Source organism: Sorex fumeus, unplaced genomic scaffold (assembly GCF_029834395.1).
Source record: "Sorex fumeus unplaced genomic scaffold, SorFum_2.1 ptg000094l, whole genome shotgun sequence".
Lineage (NCBI taxonomy): Eukaryota > Metazoa > Chordata > Mammalia > Eulipotyphla > Soricidae > Sorex > Sorex fumeus.
The window spans coordinates 629,745-652,057 of NW_026606151.1; the positions used below are offsets into that span (position 1 = coordinate 629,745).

The 22,313-nt window shown below is 54.3% G+C and overlaps 2 protein-coding genes across 14 annotated transcripts in view; both read left to right on the plus strand.

Moving 5' to 3' along the window:
* SYNGAP1 (synaptic Ras GTPase activating protein 1) overlaps window positions 1–6,811 on the plus strand; it is a 31,660-nt gene extending 24,849 nt beyond the window's left edge. For 3 of the 13 annotated variants that reach the window (XM_056132430.1, XM_056132433.1, XM_056132436.1), the window contains exons 16-18: window positions 1,187–1,398; window positions 2,198–2,290; window positions 5,887–6,809. In XM_056132430.1, the coding sequence (XP_055988405.1) occupies window positions 1,187–1,398; window positions 2,198–2,290; window positions 5,887–6,034 (453 nt within the window). In that variant the 3' untranslated portion in view covers window positions 6,035–6,809. Of the gene's footprint in view, window positions 1–1,186; window positions 1,399–2,184; window positions 2,291–3,084; window positions 3,166–5,886 lie in introns of all 13 variants that reach the window. The other 10 variants (XM_056132437.1, XM_056132438.1, XM_056132435.1 and 7 more) reach the window with 8 other exon arrangements.
* Window positions 6,812–9,428: 2,617 nt separating this feature from the next.
* ZBTB9 (zinc finger and BTB domain containing 9) lies at window positions 9,429–11,810 on the plus strand. The gene has a single exon (XM_056132455.1). It carries the CDS (start codon window positions 9,438–9,440, stop codon window positions 10,848–10,850), a length of 1,413 nt encoding a protein of 470 aa, XP_055988430.1. The 5' UTR covers window positions 9,429–9,437; the 3' UTR covers window positions 10,851–11,810.
* Window positions 11,811–22,313: the final 10,503 nt, after the last annotated feature.

The window sequence follows — 22,313 nt, forward strand, 5'->3', positions numbered from 1 at the left end:
ACATTGTGTTATCTGCAGTGTCCATTGTTATTCACTGACTGTTGCTAACGCAATTAAGGAACCAAATTTTTATTTAAATTTCAAGTAGCCACATGTGACTGGTGGCCAATGCATTGGCTAACACAGCTATTCATTGGGGAGCCAACAGGGAAGAGAAAATAGCTTCTCTGAGCCCCTCCTGACCGTGAGGCTGTCACCGCAGAGGCTTCTGGGCTCTCATTCTGAGCCTCACAGGAAGCTCAGGCCAGGCCTTCCTCTCCCCAGCCAATTCCGTTTCCCCCCTGGCTCTCCCCTGTGTGTTCTGGAACTGGAGTGGGACCAAATTGTGAGCTCACCTGTAGTTTCTGGGCACAGTCACTCAAGGTGCACCTGAGAGTCCAGGTTCCCTTGTGTGTCCTCATCTGGCCACATGGCACAGGTGTGAACACGTCGATTCCCCTCAGGGGTCAAGAGTCTGTCCTTGATTTGTTTTGAGGGAGCTCAGTTCAGTTGAAGGACCTGTTCAAAAGTGGGACGTGGGGCTGGAGCAATAGCACAGTGGGGAGGGCGTTTGTTTGCCTTGCACGCGGCTGACCCGGGTTCGATTCCCAGCATTCCATATGTTCCCCTGAGCACCACCAGGGTAATTGCTGAGTGCATGAGCCAGGAGTAACCCCTGTGCATCGCCGGGTGTGACCCAAAAAGAAAAAAAAGTGGGATGTGGGGGCTGGAGCGATAGAACAGCACGTAGGGCATTTGCCTTGCACGCAGCCAACCCAGGTTCGATTCCCAGCATCCCATGTGGTCCCCCAAGCACCGCCAGGAGTAATTCCTGAGTGCAGAGCCAGGAATAACCCCTGTGCATCGCCGGGTGTGACCCCCCAAAAAAGTGGGATGCGTAGCGCAGAAGGTAGGGGCAGCAGGCGGAGATGGCACCGAGGGCTGTGGGCATGCTTCACCTGTGGAGGCCTCAGGTCCCATCCCGGCACCCACCGCATCACCATGCTGGAAGAGCAACCACAAACACCCCTACCCCCATGTCCCCCCCCCCCAAAAAAAAAGATGGGAAAGGGGCTGAGAAAGATGATTGGGATGTCCCTCAGCCTCCATGGGCGGTGGCCGTGCTGAGCCAGCGGGGTTGGTGGCTGGGGTGGTTGGGGGGGCTGAGACGCCCCTCACAGTGCGGGGTCGTGTGCCCGGCGGGCAGGTGAAGGAGTATGAGGAAGAGATCCACTCGCTGAAGGAGCGGCTGCACATGTCCAACCGGAAGCTGGAAGAGTATGAGCGGAGGCTGCTGTCCCAGGAGGAACAGACCAGCAAGATCCTGATGCAGTATCAGGCCCGCCTGGAACAGAGTGAGAAGAGGCTGCGGCAGCAGCAGGTGGAGAAGGACTCCCAGATCAAGAGCATCATCGGCAGGTGAGGGGCGGCCCGGGGAGGGGGAGCGCAAGCGGGTCTCTGGCTGGACAGAGCAAGTGAGCTCCCCCTCCAACCCTCAGCGCCAAATCAGGATAGGAAAGCCTACTGCATACCCTCAGGATGCCATTCCTGGGCCCACCCGCACCAGGGTGGAGATTCCTGCTCGATTAAGTGGCCTTTACAGCACTTACGTGTCTCTGCTTGGTGACTTCTGGTGCTCGCAGAAAATGGGCGGGGAGTCGCTTCTGGTTTCTCTCCTGTGATGTTCATCCTGAAGCAGGGATCCCTGAGAGTTTCCCCAACCACACGGTTCCAGCCGATGGGCACATTCCCTTAGAAGAGGAGTGGTCCTGGGACAATCCCGGACCCTGAGGGAGGGGTCACAGCCAGGGTTTGGGTTATTGGGATGGGGGGCAGAGGGGCCCCCCTGCTCCAGCCAGCTCCTGGTTGATCCAATCCGTACGTACTTTTCAAGTACAATATATTAGACCCTTTGAGATGTTGGGAATGATGGTGATGAGCGAGACCCTTTAGGGCGTGGAACTTGGCCACGGGGGTCTGTGTCGGAGCACTGCTCTGATGGGGCTGCAGGCTGCAGGCTCTGGGTGGCACAGAGCAGCCTTAGCAGGGTTCCCGGGAAGAAGGTGAGTACCAGGGAGTTTCGGTGGCAAGAATGGAGGGATCCTGGGCACAGGGGGCGAGGATGTTCTAGGTTTTTCCACAGAGCTGAGGAGTCAGGATCCCTGGCGGGCGCCCAGCCCGTGCCCGCCACTAACCCCACTGAAGCCCGTCCCTTCAGGCTGATGCTGGTGGAGGAGGAGCTGCGCCGGGACCACCCCGCCATGGCTGAGCCGCTGCCTGAACCCAAGAAGAGGCTGCTCGACGCTCAGGTGGAAATTACAATGTCATTTATCTTCTCTGTGTCCCATCCCCATCCATCCCACTGTCCTTCGTGCTCTCATGGCATCGCCACCCCAAGCCCCACTGCCATCTGTCTCCCACTGTCCTCCGTTCGTCTGGAAGCTGCGGCTGGCAGCTCCCCCAGTGACCCCATCTTCATCCCATCGTCTGTGCCTTTGTCACTCCTGGCAGTGTCTGCCCACCCCCCTGTGCCGCCCCTCCCCCATATTTCCCACTGCTGTCTGCGTCTCAGGACCTCCACCAGACCCTCACGGCCCCCCACGCCCACCGGCCCGTACCCGGCCACTTCCACTCCAGGCAGGGAATCCAGCGGCCCCAGCCCGATCAGGAGAGCAGAAAGTGCAGAGCTTCAAGGCTGGAGCTTAGGGGCGTTCCGGATGCCTCAGGCTCTGGATAAAGCCTTGGGGTCTCGGGACCCCCGACACCGCTGTCCTCTGGGCCCTCCAGCTCTCCCACTCCCGGGAAGCTCCCAGATAGCTTCCTCTGACTCTCCCAACCCTGGACCCCCTCTCCATATGTGCAGCCCCCTCCGGCCCGACCTCCCCCTCATCCTCACCCCTGACTTGCTCTCAGTGTCCCACTGCCCGCCCTCTCTTCTCACCAGCCAGCTTGTAGGACTTCCTTCCCGGCCCCCCGCCCTGTGCTTGCCCCCCAATTCTGCTCACTTTCCCCTCCATGCTCCTCCTTCCTCTGCTCTGACCGCCAGGCTTCCCGCACCCCCCCCCCAGGCTCCTGACCCCGTGACCCCACTCTCTCCCCCTGCAGCTCCTCATCAGGTAATTCTCCTGGTTCCGCTTTTGACCACGGGCGGAGGACACAGGGGGAGGTGACACCGGACCACTGCAGGTTGGTCGTGAAGCCTACTCCCTCCCACCTCTCTGGAGCCTGGCCCCGCTCTCACGGCTGCCCTCCACCCCCGAGAGTGCCCCCCTGCTCTCCTGACACCTCCTGCACAGACCCATCAGCCCAGCGTCCTGCGGCCCCCCACAGCTGCCCAGCGCCTACCGGATGGCCCCACAAACCCAGACCACACTCCTCCCACAACCCCCCCCCCCCCGCCTGGCCTCCCTTCCCCCCTCTCCAGTGTATGTCTGTCACCCCCCATTTCACCGAGCGTCCGGGGGTGGGGGGCTGGGGCACAGGGAGGGGGCGTCTTTTAAAGGGGTGGCGGTGATGATGAAGGGTTGGGGGTGCCCGGCCCTAGGGGTCATTCTGCAGCAGGTAGGTGGGGTTTCTCCTCTTCCTCTCCTAACCTTGGTTCTCTGCCCCTCCCCCCACCTCTCTCTCTCTTCCTTCTCCCCCACATCTGTGAGTCTCCCCATGGGGCAGGAACCAGGTACTTAGTGCAGGGAGGCTTTGGGGGGTCAGAATGCTGTGTAGGTGTGGTAGCAGCGGGCAGGGGACTGGGCTCAGAACGCGGCGTGTGCACGTGGAGAGATGAGCGCGGCGCTTTGGAGAGAACAGATCCAGGCCCAGGCGGGCAGAGACACCAGGCACAGCCTAGCCTGTGGCCAGCCTCTCTCCTGCCCGCTCAGGCCACTCACTCCCCTGCCCCCTCCCTGCTCACCCTGCGGGACACAAAGTCCTACCTAAAAAGCCAGCCAATGGGCCCCTGTCCGCCGCCGCCTCTGAGCTGCCATCTCTGAGCTGTCTCCTCTCGCGGGTGCTGATGTGCATGGGCAGTGGCTCCTGGCACTGTAATTTTAACTCTCTGCCTGCCCAGCCTTGCCGTCAGAGTCCTTGGTGATCTGTAAACAGATGCTGAAAGGCACTAGGGGACCTCACCATTTAAAGGACTCCTGCAGTGAATTCTTTTGTAAGATGAATAATGGCACCCTAATTTATCCACTTTCTAAATTTGGGTCCATGGGGGTGTAGGGGGCACGCCTGTGTGCTGTCGCCAGCAGACAAGCAGGGGGAAGGGAAGCTTCCCCTGCTCTCAGCCAGACCCAGGGTCCTCTGCCATCTGTAATTTCCCCTCTTGCCAACTTCTGGAAAGTGGGAGCTGTTCAGTAAGCTGAGCGGACCGGCCACCGCTTTGTGGCCAGCTGGGGGCTTTGGTGATCTTCTGGGGGTGGGGCCCTGGGACTTGGAATGTTTTTGGTTTTGGGTTTTTTCTTTTTTGGCTCTTTTGGGTCACACCTGGTGCTGCACCTGGGTTACTCCTGACTCTGCACTCAGGAATTACTCCTAGTGGTGCTCAGGAGACCATATGGGATGCTGGGAATCGAACCTGGGTCGGCCGCATGCAAGGCAAACGCCCTCCCTGCTGGACTCTCGCTCTAGCCCCCTTGGAATGTTTTCATGTTCTCTAGAGATAGGACCAGACCTGCCCTCGGTGTACGGCCTGTCTGGGGCCCAGAAACCAACGCGGCCGCAATCTCTGAACCACTGGCCCCCCCTGCCGCCCAATCACTCATTTCCAAATGAGTTATGTGCGGTATTCCAAAAGAGCCAGGAGAGCCACCAGAACGCGGGGCTCCCTCCAGAAGGCTTTCTCTGGCTCTCCCAGCAGAGGCCGGGAGCTCGAGTGCAGGGCGGGGGCACAGGGCCGGCCAGGAGCCACGGGAGGTGCTGGAACAGGACCAGGGGTGGGAGGCAGGCTGGAACCCCTCACCCCCTAACTAGGAGGCCGCAGAGAGTGATTGAAAGGAACGTGGGGGTGGAGAGGAGTGCAGCCGGCTTCTGCTCCCAGGGTGATCGGGCCTGGGGCCTGCTGATTCCCACGGAAGCTCCTGTGGTAGTCGGGAGAGAGCCCGCCCCTCCCACGGCACTTCCCCTGCCCGCATCACTTCCCTGAACCCCCTTCCTTTCCCCCCCAGTACAGTTAAACCTCTCTAATTTGGAATGTTATATTTGAGAAGATGGCCACTCTGACTAAGTGACAAAACTGAATGACACTGTCTATTTAATGACATGCATGACTTCAAAACACAGACAGTAAGTAGCACCTCCACCACGCAGGCTTTCCACGGAGGCCCTCAGGGAGCATGCGCTGAGGAGTAGCTAGCTTGAGCAGTCTTGCCTTCCAGTGAGGTCCAGCCTTTCCTCCCACAGGCGGCTTGCCGCTGTTCACTTGCGCAGCACACCCTTTCTTCGGAGAGCCAGGAACACTCGAGCCCAGATTTTGTTCAAATTATGAAAAAATTCCAGATCCACGGGGGTTTGAACTAATGAGGTTTCGCTGTACTGCCTCCCCACATTCCCTCAACACACAGTTCCTCCCTGGGGCTGGGGGTGGGCCGGGAGGGGGTGCTGAGAGGAGCGGGCCGGGGTGCGGGGCGGCGCGGGAGCTCTTTTGCAAACCGGCTTCCTGGTAGGGCGCCCGGGTTGGAGGGCCCCTTAGGGGTCTAGAGTGAGGTTCTCTCCCATCCCAGAAGATGTAACTTCTACACAGGTGAGAAGCGGAGCAGGAGGCTGGGGTGGGGTTGTCCCTGGGGCCCAGGGTGGGCGGGCACGGCGTGCGGCGGGGGCTGGCACTGTTGGGGGCCACTTCTAAGGGGGCTGGCACCCAGGCCCCCGCGAAGCGTCTCAATAAGTCCGCGCTCTCCTCTTTGGTGTCTTGCAGGAGAGGCAGCTTCCCCCCTTGGGTCCAACAAACCCGCGTGTGACGCTGGCCCCACCTTGGAACGGCCTGGCCCCCCCAGCCCCCCCACCCCCACCCCGGCTGCAGATCACCGAGAACGGCGAGTTCCGAAACACCGCAGACCACTAGCTCACCCAGCATCACGGCCTGCCCCTGCCCCCCGCACCCCTTCCCGGAACAGCACCGCCTCCGGGACTGGGGGACTGGAGGACGGCTCGGCTCGGGGGACAGCGGGGATCACCTCCCTGAATGCCTCCTGGGGGGCACCGATCCCCCACCCCCACTGCTCCAGGCCCAGGAGGGAGCGTGGGGCCCTTCGCTGACCCCTTCCTGTTGGGGTGCTGTCTCCTCTGTGACCCCCCGGAGACCCTTCCCCAAGGACACCAACTACCCCACTCAGACCCCTTCACTCTGGGGTGCTATCCCCGTCCTCTGCCTCATCGTTCCCCTGAGCACTGGGGGACAGACCCTCGCCCCCCACCTGGGGGTGTGGCACCTCCAAACTTTCAACTTCAGGGTGATTTTTTAGCAGTAACCAGAGCTGACAATCTAACTCCCCTCCACCGCCCCATTTTGGCCTCCCCTGTTCCCCTTTGTTACGGGGAGGGGACCCCAGGTGAGGGGGCCCTACTACCCCTTGATTTCTCAGGAGCGTCTGGGGGGGCTCAGCACGCACAAACTCCTTCTCCTACCACTCTTCAATCGACTCCCTCCCCACCCAGAACCCAGATGGGGTGGAGGGGCCGCCGGGGCAGGGAGGGGGCGGCAGGGAAGGGGGGGAGGGATCTCCCCTTCTTCCCACACCTGATCTGCTCTTGGCTGGTCCCAGAGCGGGGTGAGGGGGCTTATGCCCCCCCCTCCCCCAGTGAGTTGGGTGGGGTGGGATTGGGGTGAGGGTGAGGGCTTAGGTTTTGGGGGGTGCGTCTGTTGGGAAACACTCAACGCGCACAACCCCCCCCCCCCCCGCCCTCCCCTTTCTCTTTGAGGTCTCTGCTCCCAGGGGGAGGGGGGGAACTTACTCTAGGAAAAGCCATGTCTCTCTCCCCCCAGGGCGGGGGGACCTGTGTTGGAGGAGGGGTGTTGGGGGCCCCCTTCCATGACTCTGTCCCAGGGGGAGGTAGGACAGGGCTGGGTTTCCCTCTCCCCCTCCCCCCCCACCCCCAATCTCCCTCCACCTCCCTCCCGCCCGCCAGCTCCACAATTTTTCGGTGTTTCTCTGTACATAGCTCTCTGGCGGGATAGGGGAGGTAGGATGGATGTGGTTTGGGGGGGGTAGGTCACGGGAGGGGAGACGCCCTTTCTTGGCACCCCCCTTTTCCCTGACTGCTATCCCCTACCCAGCCTTGCCCCTTCCTTCTTGCGTTTGGTATGGAGACTCCCCCAGACCCCGCCCCTCTTTCTTTTGTATGGACAGCCCCCCCCCCCCAGTCCCTCCCCTACACATACACCCAGCCGGGGCCAAATTTATACTTATATAAAAGTTGTAAATATGTGAAATTTTATCCCCTTGCCCTTCCCTTTCTTTCCCGACCTCAGACCCTACCCCCCTCCCGCCCCCCCCCTCTGGCTGTTGTAATTATCTGGGATTTGTACTGTACATATCTGGGGTGTGTGTGTGTGGGCTGGGGGCAACCCCTCTGTACAGAGCTTCCTGGCCCCCTCCCCCCCACGCTTCCTTCCTGGCCCCCTGCCCGAAGGGTGGGGGGGTGCTCCCCCTACCTGTTTTATTTTGTTTTCTCGTTCTCCCTCCCCACCCTACCCCACTCCCAGCCTTCTGCGTCCCCCACCACTGGCCCTTTTTCTCCACTCCCAGCCCCATTTCCTTTTTTTCTGGAGTGTGTGGTGAAACAGAAAAATCATGTTTAATAAACGGAGATTGTTCTTTTATCGCTGTGTTGACTTTCGAACTGGAGCCCCAGTGGATCCGGAGGGTGACGGGATCTGCTCTCTGAGAAAACTGACAATCTGGGGGGCACGGGTTGTTCTTGAGTGCCTCAGTGGTTTCCTAGACTATCACTCTTCAGGGCTGGAGCGATAGCACAGCGGGTGGGGTGTTTGCCTTGCATGTGGCCGACCCGGGTTCGATTCCCAGCATCCCATATGGTCCCCTGAGCACCGCCACGGGTAATTCCTTAGTGCAGAGCCAGGAGTAACCCCTGTGCATCTCCGGGTGTGACCCAAAAAGCAAAAAAAAAAAAAACAAAACATATCACTCTTTAACAGGTAGATCCTTTGAACAAGGGCTTTGGGCTGGCCCAGCTCACTGCACCATTAAGACTCAAGGAGTACAGAGGCCCAGGACATGCAGGTTAATTCTCTGATAAGAGCCGGAGTATGTTAATAGGAGCCAAAGACATGGCACCTGCCTTGCCCGTGGTCGGTCCTGGTTCAGTTCCCTGCACCACAGATCATCACCACCCCCCTCCCCACCCGTTTCCTCATAGCCAGCTAGGAGTGACCCCTGTGAAAACTGTTTGGTTTTGGACACACTGAAACCAAACAAAAAGATCCCAATTTACATCTTTTAAGAATATTTTTGTTGCGGGTTAAAATGTCACTATGCAGGACAAATTGGGCTCCATCCGGGCACGCACTGGGAATGAACCCCGAGTACCGACTACCTTCAGCTGTGGCCTCCCAACAAACAAACGAAAGGAACCTAGAACACCCTTGGTTCCGCAGCAAATCTGGGATCCAGTCCCAGGCTCACCGCTCGCTGCCTTGGTTTCCCCCAAGGAAACCAAGGATGACAACACCCACTCTGCAGTGCTGCGGGGGTGAACTGGAGTGGACAATGCCAAGTCACCCGGTCTCTAGTCCTCTCTCGGCGCCTCCGAGGGCCAGCAGGGAGGGCGGCGCTACTCTTAACCCTAGAGGGCTTCCGGTTGTCCCCTCCGCCCGGCTGGCTGTCGCTACCCGGGGACCAGACTTCGCATCCTGGGCAGTAGCCACCCGCCACCCGCCGCGGGGCAGGGGCCCCGGGCCGGCACCGCCTTCGCCCGAGCAGCCAATCCGCACGAGGCTTGTAGAGGAGCGTCCTCCGATTGGCTGCAGCCCGAATCCCTCCCGCTCCGCGCGTCGGCGTCCGGGGGCGGGGCCCAGAGTCTGCTTCCGGCCCGGGACGCGCGGTCGCTGCGGAGGACTGCCGGTGAGCGCGTGTGGTCGCGCGCGGGCGTGGCGGCGGGAAGGGTCACCTGCGCTCGCGCCGTCGCGGTGGCCGCGGCTTTCCCGGGGGCTCTGTGGACCCTGTGAGGGCAGCAGCGGCGAGCAGCAGGCGCCCCGGGCCGGCGACGCCCGACGCGGAGCCGAGGGAGCCGCAGCCCCCGTAGGTGCGTGTGTGTAGCATGTTTGGTGTTCCCAGCCGGGGCGGGGGTGTGCGGAGCCTCCTGCACGATCCGCCTCTCTGGAAAGTTTCCCCGGCCGCGGGGCTCCGGGCGGCGGTGGTGCTGGCGGACAGACTCCTCCCTGGTGCGCCTGTGACCCCCCTCTCCTCTCTTCCCTCCACAGCCGATTGCGCCCCGCGCGCCCCGACATGGCCATGGAGACCCCCGCGCCGCCGCCCTCCGCGCCCCCGGCCCCGCCTTGCACCCCGGCCCCGCGCACCGTCCAGATCGAGTTCCCGCAGCACAGCTCGCTGCTGCTTGAAGCCCTGAACCGCCACCGGCTGGAGGGCAAGTTCTGCGATGTGTCCCTCCTCGTGCAGGGCCGGGAGCTTCGGGCCCACAAGGCCGTGCTGGCGGCCGCCTCCCCCTACTTCCACGATAAGCTGCTGCTGGGGGACGCCCCCCGCCTCACGCTGCCCAGCGTCATCGAAGCCGACGCCTTTGAGGGGCTGCTGCAGCTCATTTACTCCGGCCACCTCCGCCTGACGCTGGACGCCCTCCCCGCCCACCTCCTGGTGGCCAGCGGCCTCCAGATGTGGCAGGTGGTGGACCAGTGCTCAGAGATTCTTAAAGAACTCGAAACCTCGGGGGGCGGGGGGGCCACCCGTGCCGGGGCCCCCTCGACCCCTGCGGGAGGCTGGTGCATCCGTTCAGCTCCCTTCCAGACACCGCTGGGACCGTCCTTCTCCTCCTCCACTGAGAGCCCCGCTGCAGGGGAGGGGAGTGACCTGGGAGAGGTATTGCAGATCCAAGTGGAGGAGGAGGAGGAAGAGGAGGAAGAGGAAGAGGAGGAGGAGTACCAGGGGGCAGCAGCCGTCTCTCAAACTCCCCAGCCCCAGAGAGTCTCGTGGGGCCTCACCCGTCCTCAGGGATCCCACCCAGCACCCCTGCCTGCCACCCCTCGAAGACTCCCGGAAGCAGAGAGTTCGGTACTCGAGCCTCCAACTCCTTCTCCTTCACAGCCCCCTAAAGTCTACGTGAAGCAAGAGCCCTTTGAGCCCAAGGAGGATCTAGCAGGCGGTGGGACACAGTACGGGGGCGTCAAGGAGGAAAACAGAGCGTTTCCTGGCGTTGATGGAGAAGGCAGTGGAGAGCTTGGCTTCTTAATGCCCACAGGGGCAGGGGCAGGGGCAGGGACGGCCTTGGAGGCCTGGGGGACATCCTGGAAACCCGTGGATCTTCACGGAAATGAAATCCTCTCCGGGGGTGGAGGTCCTGGAGGGGTGGGCCAGGCGGTGCACGGGCCTGTGAAACTAGGGGGAGGAACTCCGCCCGCTGATGGAAAGCGCTTCGGTTGCTTGTGTGGGAAAAGGTTTGCCGTGAAGCCAAAGCGAGACCGACACATCATGCTGACCTTCAGCCTCCGGCCTTTTGGCTGTGGCATTTGCAACAAACGCTTTAAGCTGAAGCATCACCTGACAGAGCACATGAAAACCCACGCCGGAGCCCTGCACGCCTGTCCCCACTGTGGCCGGCGCTTCCGAGTCCACGCCTGTTTCCTTCGTCACCGGGACCTGTGCAAGGGCCAGGGCTGGGCCACTGCTCACTGGACTTACAAGTGAGTGCCCGTACTTGTGTGTGAACTTCAGGATAGGCCAGCCACGGCCCGCTGCTCCATACTTACCCTCACTACTCTGTCACCCCTGATTCTTGTACTTGATCTTGTCCTGGATCTTGTACTTGTGCCAAGATGATAGAGACGTCGTGAACCTCTTCTATATGGGCCCCAATCTGGCAGATTTGGAAACTCAGATTCCTCAGGTTTTTGCTAAATATCTATAGGAAAGTAGCTTCCAGGCCATCTGTAAATTGGCCCTTTGCTGATCATAGTCCAATTTGTACAGATTGGAGGGCTCTGATGAGAGGGATTAGAGAGAAAAGACATAAGTGTCTGATTATTTGGTTGCCATGAAGTTAAGAGGAGAAGGTCTCCGTGCACAGATGAAATTGACACTCCTGGCAGCCGGAGACGAAGCTTGAAGCTCTTTTCATCCTCATTGCTCAGATGGTGTGAGCAGAATTGTTTTTATGTTCTTTCAGTTCCTGTGTATTTCCAAAAGACTCTCGTCATCACTTGATTTCTCACCAATAGACACCAACTTCCTGACACTTCTATTTTTTATGTTGTAGTTGAGCACTTTAAGAAATAGAACATTCCATGTATTGTTCGTAGAACCCTCTTTAATAGAGAAGGTTCTTACCACAGCTTGTGCCTCTTGTCTACCTTTGACCACCACTGATCACTTGTATTGGTCACAGTGACTTGGATGTGACCAGCGAACCCAGGAGATGGCCACTGGCTTCGATGTTATCTCAGGGTCTTACACTGCTCAAACGTGTGGCCATGTCAAAGGGACTCAGGGCTGACAGCACATGCTGAAGGGTAGAGAGACCTGCACAGGGCAGCTTCCCCCTCCTTCATCCCCTTCCTCACATTGGGGCCAGCAGTTGACACGTGAAAGAGTAGTTACTGGAATAGGGAGGTTGCTGCAGGTCAATTTCAAATAAACTTTACTCTGAAACCTAAACTGACCATGGACTAGGTTAATTTGTGTGGGAGACACCTGTGAGAACAGGGCTGCAAAGAACTGAATGTCTGTTTACATTGGGCCGTCTTGGAGTCAGATGGTTTCTTAGCATGCCGAGCGCATTGCCCCAGAAGTCTGCACAACTTTTATTTATTTTTTTGCTTTTTTGGGTCACACTTGCACAGTGCACAGGGCTTACTCCTGTCACATGCACCCAGGAATTACTCCTGGCGGTGCTCAGGGTACCATATGGGGTGCTGGGAATCAAACCTGGATCGGCCATGTGCAAGGCAAACACCCTACCCGCTGTGCTATCACTGCAGCCCCATGGACCACTTTTAAAGCCCTGACCTGGCACCAAATACCAACCTGGTGAGCTACTTTTATCTTTCAGAATCTGAACTGTTAACTCTGTGTGTGTGTGTGTGTGTGTGTGTGTGTGTGTGTGTGTGTGTGTTGGGAGTTGGGCTGGAGGGGGGTACACCTGTACTAACGGGGTCTTTTTTTTTGTTTTTGAGCCATACCTGGTGGTACTCAGAGGTTAGTCCTAGCTCTACACTCCAGAATTACTCATGGCAGGACTATATGGGATGCCAGGGATGAAACTTGGGTTGGCTCTTTGCATGGCAAGTACTCTGTCTACTGTGCTATCTTTCTGGCTCCTGGGTCTCATCTTTAAAAAATTTTTTTCAGAGTCAGAGAAATGGTACAAGAATTAAGGTACTTGCCTTCAGCTCACTTGGCATTCCATATGTCTCCTGAGCACTACACAGGGTGACCCCTGAGCACCAAGCCAAGGATCGTAGCCTTGAACACAGCCAGGCATGGCCCCCCAAAGCAAAAAATTTCTATCCCCACATCCCCATCCCCACTTTTTTCAGCAGTGACTGAATTGCACATATGCCCAGCTTCAGTACTTGCGCATTTTTAGCTGTGTGCTTATCCAGTGGGGTTAATCATGTCAGGTAGCAGTTCTCACCCCCTTGGCTGGGGTGCTCCCTGAGGTGTGCGTCCTTTCAGTTGTACTGGCTGAGGTCATGTTCTTCAGCCATACAAGCTGTGCTTGCACACGTGCTTGCCAGAGGTCACATTTCCTAGGAACAGAAACTTGGACAACTTATTTCAGGGGCTTCTTGTGCACACCTGTAGCTGCTATATAACTAGAAATCTCGTAGCGCTGGGGATCGCAGACAGCTGAGGTTCACACTCAAGCGGTAAAGCTGCCCAGATTGTGCTCAGTGCATATGGGACCCAGGGATTTGAACTTGTGACCATATGCATGCAAGGCAGGCATTCTAACCCCCTACGTTATTTCTCTGGGCCCTGTTTTCATTTTTCATTTCTTGGGGGGAGAAATTCCCCCCAACAGCAAACCCCCCACCCCCACACACATGCACACAGCAGTTCTCAGCAAACAGAGCCTGTGATTCAGCAAGGGCCTGAAGATGTACTGCTTAGGCCCTGCAGTGCCTAGATGACCTGGGCTGCCCCCAGCAGGGTCCAGGGGCTCCAGGGCTCCAGCTGGTAGTACTGGGGATTGAACAGGAGTAGGCTGCATGCAAGGCATATGCCAAAGCCCCTCATTTTTGGTTTGGGGGCCATATCAGGTAGAGCTCAGGGTTGTGTTTTGCTAGGCGTCAAACACAGGTTGGCTGTATATAAGGCAAATGCCTTACCCACCGTACTATCCAGCTCTCTTTTTTCCCATTTTTTAAAAAAGGGTTTGTATTACATGATTTTTACCTAAAATATTCCCATGCATTTATGTATGGTGTCTGGTTGTTTGGCTTACGTTTACTTTATTTATTTATTTGCTTTTTGGGTCACACCCGGCAATGCACAGGGTTTACTCCTGGCTCATGCACTTAGGAATTACTCCTGGCAGTGCTCAGGGGACCATATGGGATGCTGGGAATCAAACCCGGGTCGGCTGCGTGCAAGGCAAACGCCCTACCTGCTGTGCTATCACTCTAGCCCCTTACTTTAAAGCTTTGTGCTAAACACTCATGGACTCTGCCTTCAGAGTTTACAACTACTAATGAAATGAGCTGCTAGTAAAAAATAATGACATAGTATGATCCATGATAGTGGCACAACGAGTGGCAGTAGTGGCACAAAGGAAAACCGTTCATTATAGTAATAGTACAGTGCGTAGGACACTTGCCTCACGCGCAGCTGATCCGGGTTCAACCCCAGCATCCCATGGGGTCCCCTGAACCCTCCAGGAGTAATTCCTGAGTGCAGAGCCAGGAATAACAACTGAACATTGCTGGGTGTGACACAAAGCAAAAAAAAAAAAAAAGAAAGAAAAGGAAAGAAAAAAAAAAGATCTTCCATTGTAGCTCAAGATTTCAACAACAATTTAATTTGCCAGATTATGGCCATAGCAAGAAGGTAGCTGAGCTGATGTGGGGATGGCAGCCATTAAGAGTTGAAGTCTGTAATCCAGAATTCGGCAGCTTGCGGCAGAAAAGTGAATGGACCATGCATTAAACTATGGTGCCATGCATCCCCGGGAGGGAAAGGGTGTTGCTCCCTTCCGCCTTTTCCCCCCCTGGCAGCAAGGTGACCGCCACCTCAGAGTTTATTGGAAAGCCAGGTATGAACCGGCGGTGAAGGGGCAACTGCAGTCTCATGGGAAGGGGGAGGGTACTGGCTCGTCCTTCACGCCCTACCGAGTCATGAGTTGCCCCCCACAAGTGGCTCTCTGGCACGGCCATGGCTCCAAAGGCAAAAGGACTTAGTCCAGAGCCCAGCAGCTTGCAGAAGAAAAGTGAATGGACGATGCGTTAAACTATGGCGCCATGCCTCCCCGGGAGGGAAAGGGTGTTGCTCTTTTCCACCTTTCTCCCCGCTGGCAGCAAGGTGGCTGCCACCTCAGAGCTTATAGGAAAGCCAGGTACGAGCCTGCGGTGATGGCGCAACTGCAGTTTCATGGGAAGGGGAGCGGTACCAGCACATCCTTCACGCCCTACCGAGGTCACGAATTACCCCCCACGAGTGGCTCTCCAGCATGGCCATAACACCAGACACACAGAAACCAATCTCGTAATTATCTGGCTCTTTGCAGAAATCCAAAATCATGGCCGCATGACATTATATGATTCTCATAACCAGCTATAGAAAACAAAATATTTCACAATGCCTTTTCAGCAATTCTGATTGTTTGGGGGGAAGTTCTAAACAATAATGGTGCATCTTTTGTCGAAATAATGTAATCAATGTAGAGAAGAGTTAAGTAGAAATCATCTGCCTTACAGGCATTGGAAGGGGTGGGGGGGGTATACTGGGGTTCTTGGTGGTGAAAAATGAGTACTGGTGAAGGGAAAGGGGTTTGATCATTGTATGACCGAGACTTAAACCTGAAAGCTTAGTAACTTTTCCCACAGTGATTCAATAAATAAATATAAAAAAATAAATAAAATTAAAAATTAAGGTGGAGTTCATGCCCAATTCAATCAGCTAATCAGTGGCTGAATAAATAGCAGTACTCCTACAAAAAAAAAAAAGAGTTGAAGAACGATAGCACAGTGGGTAGGTTATTTGCCTTGCATACAGCTGACCCGGGTTCAAGTCCCAGCATCCTATATGGTCCCCTGAGCACCGCCAGGAGTAATTCCTGAGTGTATGAGCCAGGAGTATCCCCTGTGCATTGTCAGCTATGACCCCCCAAAAAAGTAAAAAAAAATAAAGTTGAAGTCAAGAGCTGCAGAGATAGGATTAAGATGCTTATAGTACACAATGGCCACAGGGTCCCCTGAATGCACTGTTGGAGCAGCTCCCAAGCACCCTGGATGTGACCCACAGCAATTTTAAAAAGTTGAAGTCAGCCTAGGGCCAGCAGAGATGATGGCATTCCCAGAGTTTGTTCTTTGAAAGCGGTTGGAAAAATACTCAAAGGAACCAAAAAGGGAAGTGGCTGAATTCTCTTGATTGGAATTTGTGAGCCTCTCAGAAGAGCCATGCCCTGCTCCATCCCCGAGCTTAGGATGGAAGCCTTGGGAAAGGAAGGAAGGACAGTCAGCTGGCTTCGAGCCCACTCAAACCCACCCACCAGCCTTCTCTGGAACGCATTCACAGAAAGATGCATGCATTGTTCCAAGCCTTTGTCTGCAAGCAGCAGAAACTGGCTCTGATGAACTGTACCAAGACAGCAAGCTGGGGAGGAGGCGGGGGACCTGGATGGGCAAAGCGGGCGGAAGGACCAGCCTGTGGGAGGACAGACCTGGGTTAACTCTGGGGACCAGTCACAGGAATTCCTAGAGAATCTTCAAGGCAGTAGGCGTGACCCCATTATTCTTATTTTTTGTGTGTCACTCATCTGAGGCTAAAATTTTCTAGGACAAAATCCAGCCTCATGTCCACTCTGACCAGAGCATCTTCATGTTCCACTGTGGCAGCAAAGTGGGCATGGTCTCCTCAAGTTGAGTTTCAGCGACAATTTGCAGAGTGTTTTTGTTTTATTTTAGGGGGGGCCATACCTGGCAATGCTCAGGGGTTACTCTTGGCTCTGTACTCAAGAGTCACTCCTGGCAGTGCTCAGGGGGCCACATGGGGTGCCGGGGATTGAACCCGTGTCTGGCTGCTTACAGAACAACCAACTCCCTTATCTGTTGTACCTCTCCAGCCCCTCAAGTTGAAATTGAAGTTCTGGTGCTGGAGGATTAATGCAGTCAGTCGGGCGATTCATCTGCACGCAGCCAACCCTAGTTCAGTCCCCAGAACCCCACATGGTCCCCTGAGCAACACCAGGAGTAATTCCTGAATGCAGAGCCAGGAGTCAGCCCTGAGCATTGCCAGGTATGGCCCCCAAACAACAACAACAGCGACAACAAAAAGAAATGGAAGTCCTGGATCAGGAGAGTGGGGTGTGGGTACTTACCGTAAGCCCTGATCATTGCCAGGCATGGTCCCCAAACAACAGCAAAAGGAAATTAAGATCCTGGACCAGGAGAGTGGGGTGTGGATGCTCGCCGGCTCAGGAGCAGGACAAAGGACACCCAGACAGTCTCCACATAATAGTACCCACTGGAGATCCTCTCAGCCGCAGGTATATCTGGCACTTGGCAGGTGTTTCGAAAATGTTGGAGCTGCCCACCTTCTAGGCCCTCTGAGCTAGAGGTGGAATTGCTTCTGCCCTTTCCTTAATCCCCATGCCACTTTAATCCTTCCCTGAAGCCAGTCAAGGCCCCGAGAAGAGCACAGCTGAGCACCTGAAGCTGTGAGTTTCAGCCCAGCGCTGCCCCCCCCACCCCGGGTGTGACTCCTGTGTCTCTACAGGGATCCCCATCATTTTTTTTTGCTTTTATTTTTGGGTCACACCCGGCGATGCTCAGGGGTTACTCCTGGCTCATGCACTCAGGAATTACACCTGGCAGTGCTCGGGGGACCATGTGGGATGCTGGGAATCGAACCTGGGTTGGCCAAAAATGGAAGGGGAAATGGGGGCAGGGATATGCCAGGGCTGGGGAAATAATTTGAGAGGTGGGGCATAGGCCTGGTTTATGCAAGGCTTCAGGTTGCATTGCTGGTACCACATACTCCTCTCAGCTGCACGGAGGTGGTCCAGGTGTGTCCCAGCACCACTGAGATAAACATCACTAGCTGAGCCCTGAAATGTCAGCTCAGACCTGTAGTGCCACGTTGAACATGGCCAGGGGTGGCACAGACCTCAAACACTGCTGAGGCATTCGCCTCTGCTGCCACCACTGAGTAAATAAATAAATAAATAAATCAGCCAGCTAAAACTTCACGTGGAGGGGCCCGGAGCGATAGTACACCGGGTAGGGCGTTTGTGCTGCACACAGCCAACCCGGGTTCAATTCATGGCATCCCATATGGTCCCCCGAGCACCGTCAGGAGTGATTCCTGAGTTCAGAAGCATTGCTGGGTGTGATCCAAAAAAGCGTCCCCCTCCCCCCCCACAAAAAAAAGTAGGGGTCCCTGGGAGGTATTTTGAGGATTTGGAACTTATGCCTTGCATGAACAAGGACCCAAGTTTGAATCCCAGGCACTGTCTGCCCTCCTCCATATCTCTTTACCTCTGTTCTTTCCTCCTCGGTGGAAGAGATGGCCCTCCTACCATCCTGCGCTAGCCCTTCCTCGAGACCTTTGTTCTTGTGTCTTCACCTTCTCTCTGCAGCGCCTCATTATAGTTAACCATGCTTGATTGTGTAAAGGGTTTAGAGCAGTGCCTTGCACTCAGAAATAAGTATTGTCTAATAATTGAGTGATATTGATAATGCTTTATAGCAATGTAATTCATTCTCAATAATAATGTGCATTGCCGGGTGTGACCCAAAAAGAAAAAAAAAAGATAGATGTTTTAACCAGCAAGGGAGGCACTTCAGACGCTGCGGGCTCAGCACGTCTGTAACCCTCCACCCCCAGCCCTCTAGGCCTCTGGTGTTAAGGTTTTATGATGATTCCACTATCCCCTCAAATTCTCTCACCTCCTCTACCTGTCCAACTAGTATTTTCTCTTTTTTTATATTTATACATTCCTTCTGTGCACTTCTGTGCTGGGCTGGAGTAATAGCACAGCGGTAGGGCATTTGCCTTACAAGCGGCCGACCCGAGTTCGATTCCTCTGCCCCTCTGGGAGAGCCTGGCTAGCTACCGAGAGTATCTCGCCTGCACAGCAGAGCCTGGCAAGCTACCCATGATGTATTCGATATGCCAAACACAGTAAGAACAAGTCTCATGACGGAGATGTTACTGGGCCCGCTCGAGCAAATCGATGAACAACGGGAGGAACGTGATACCGTGATATCTGTGCTCTTCACTTATTGTGACCTCCTAACTGATTCTCTGTCTTCTTTTACACTTTCCTCTACATTTCATGTCATGTTCTATGACCAGTTATAGTATTCCTAAAGCATACTGCTTCTCCGCTCTCCAGCTTAAAGCTATCATTGACTTCTTCCTGTTCTGTCAGCAAGTCCGAACGATCTGGGTTGGGGCCAGAGAGGTAGTACAGTGGGTAGGGCACTTGTGTTGCATGCAGCCGATCTGGGTTCAACCCCTGACATCTCATATGGTGCCCCTAAGCCCTGCCAGGAATCCTGGAGCGCAGAGCCAGGAGAAAGCCCTGGGCACAGCCGAGTGTGTCCCCTCTCCGTCACCCCACCCCAAATGATCTGGTTTAGTGACCACAGTCTCACACTATGCATTATTCTGCCCCAGGCCTCAGACTTTTCTGCTTTCTCATGCTCATCTTTCTCCCTAGACTGTCTCCTTTTCCCCCTTCCTGCACTGGACTAATTCCTATTCTCATTAGTTGTCAGCATAAATGTCACTTTCTCTGGAAATCTTCCTGACCGCAAGGCCAAGGCAGGACTTGGCAAAGTGCTTCAGAAGCTCTTTTCCCCATTGCCAGACTTGTTTCCTCTTTCAATAAATATTTGTTAACTGTTCACTATTGCCCAGCATATGTTGACACATCATGGAGTTTTAGTGCAGTCTAGTGCTGAGGAGACACAAAGAGCAGGAAAGAGAAAGAAGATGGTAGGTTTGGTAAGGGGACCAGCACATCCGGAGCTGTGGGGAGAGGAAGGAATGAGATTTTTTGTTGCTGGTAGTGGTTTTTTCTTTTGGTTTTTGTGCTACACCTGGTGGTGCTCAGGGATTACTCCAGACTTTGCACTCAGGTATCACTCCTGGAGGGCTCAAGGGACCATATGGGGTTCTGGAGATTGAACTGGGGTCAGCTGCATGCAAGGCAAATGCCCTCCCTGCTGTACTATTGCTCCAACCTCAAGATGCTTTTTTTTTTAGCTTTTTGGGTCACACCCAGTGATGCACAGGGGTTACCCTTGGCTTGCACTCAGTAATTACTCCTGGCGGTGCTTGAGGAACCATATAGGATGCTGAGAATTGAACCGGGGTCACCCATGTACAAGGAAAACATCTTACCTGCCATACTATCGCTCCAGCCCTGAAGATGCTTTCTTATCCTTGGTGTTGGGGACTTCTATAACAACTGTCACTGTCACTGTCACTGTCCTCCCATTGTTCATCGATTTGCTCGAGCAGGCACCAGTAACGTCTCCATTGAGAGACTTTGTTGTTACTGTATTTGGCATATTGAATACGTCACGGGGAGCTTGCCAGGCTCTGCCGTGCGGGCGAGATACTCCCGGTAGCTTGCCAGGCTCTCCGAGAGGGGCGGAGGAATCGAACTCGGGTTGGCCATGTTGGCTGTGTGCAAGGCAAACGCCCTACCGCTGTGCTATCACTCCAGCAATACCAACAATAACAACAAAAATCCAAACAGAACATTGGACTATGGCAATAGTACAGTGGGTAGGGCATTTGCCTTGCATGCAGCTCATCCAGATTTGATCCCTGACATCCCATATGGTCCTCTGAGCCCACTAGGAGTGATTCCTGACTGCAGAGCCAGGAATAAACTCTGAGCACTGCTGGGTGTGCCCCACCCCCGCCACAATAACAATGTAACCACATACACATACACAAAAGAACCTAGGTGCCTTGTAAGCAGCAATTTATTTCTCATTCCTTGGAGTCTGAGAAATCCAAGATCAAGATGCTAACAGATTCTGCATCACCTGAAGACCAGCTTCTTGGTGCGTCAATGGTGCAAGCTGAATTAAAGTTGCAGGTAGGACTCATACAGGACATTCTAACACAAGACCATGGGAAAGGAAAGCAAAAGGAAGATTGCAAGAGGGTTTTCCTATTTGTCTTGCTTTGCTTTGCTTTGTGTTGTTTTTGCAATGCTGGGTACCAAATAGTTTTGTCTTGAGGAGTTGACTTAGAGGCCATTCAAGTAATGGAGGACAGGAGAAAAAGAACTTGATGGAGACTCAGGGTTTTGATTGACTAGACGCTCTCCAGGAGGACAAAGTGGATGTACCTGCCCAATGTTTCTCTAGACTGGGATTAACAAATTTACTGTTAAGTATGAGATGGTAAATATTAGACTTTGCAGGCCAAGAAACAAAATTAAGAGTACTTTAAAACTAAAGAAAATGCATTTCCACAAATTCTTTTTTTTTTCTTTTTGGGTCACACCCAGTGATGCTCAGGGGTTACTCCTGGATCTACACTCAAGAATTACTCCTGGCTGTGCTTGGGGGACCATATGGGATGCCGGGGATCGAACCCGGGTTGGCTGCATGCAAGGCAAACGCCCTACCCGCTGTACTATTGCTCCAGCCTCTCCACAAATTCTTTACTGACCAAATTAAAAATATAACGATTGAGAAGGTTGTTTTTTTTTCACAATACATGCCTGCTGCTTAATTGGGGTTTAATGTTGGTGTTCCCTATCATCAAATCAATTGCAAATGTTCATCCGTTAATGCTTGTCTGTAATGAGATTTTACATAGTTCATCTCTGAAAATGCCTCCACATAGCCTGAACTGTCAAATACATCTATCAGTCAACGAGCATATAATTTTAATTAAGCACATTCATCATTTGGAAGGCAATTGTAGAATTCTGTTCTCTTCATACTGTATTGTGCCACATCGATGCATTGTGGATTGATCACATTCAGTTGAAGGTTGAGTAGAAGTTCTTCATTTGCACAATCAAGTGAAATGTAGACTTTCCTTCCGGCTTGCATTAAGATCTGAAATATACTACTGGAACTATAGTTGGAGCTACTATCTGGAGATCTTGTACATTTGTAGATCTTCCTTTCCTTTTCTGTTTTTGTTTTGTTTTGTTTTGTCCACATGTGTGGTCTTGGGGGCTACTCCCAGCTCAGAATTCAGTGCTCGGAACTCTATATGGTGCCAGGTTCAAACCGAAGCTTCCAACAAAGCATATGCTCAGTTCTTTGGGCTATTTCTTCTGCCCTCCCTTTTTTATTATTAACTTATGATAGTACAGTTAAAGAAGTTTGTTTTGCTTGTAGTTTTAGACAAAAATTGTTAAGAAGCATTGCCACTTTTGTTTGGGGGCCACACCCAGCTGTGTTTAGTATTTGGTCCTGGCTTTGTGCTCAGGGGTTAGCCCTGGCTCTGTGTTCAGGGTTCACTCTGGGCAGCCTCAGGGGACCATATGAGATGCGGGGATTGAACCTGGATTGGATGCATGCAAGCCGCATGCCCTATCCTCTGTACTGATCCTCTTGCCCTAGAAACATTGCTACTTGTGTGTGTATATGTGTGTGTGTGTTTGGGTCACACCCAGTATTGTTGAGGGTTACTCCCAGCTTAGTTGCTCTAGATGTTCAGAGGACCTTGGTCCAGGAATCAAACCCAAGACATCACACATTTTAAGTGACTGCTCTACCATACCACATTCCCATCCCCAAACAAACTTGGAGACAGTATCCCAAGTGAAATAAGCTGGTCACAAAAAGACAGATGTGTGATTTTACTTATATGAGAGGGCTAGAGTAGCAAATTTATAGAGCCAGTGAACAGTGGCTGGCAGGGGCCAGAGGAAGTAAACGATGGGGATATACTGTTCAATGTGTGCAGTTTTCAGTTTGGGAAGATGGAGAAAGGTCTACAGATAGC

Coding starts and splice junctions, on each gene's coding strand:
- ZBTB9 (XM_056132455.1), top strand. CDS start 9,438: ATGGCCATGGAGACCCCCGCGCCGCCGCCCTCCGCGCCCCCGGCCCCG.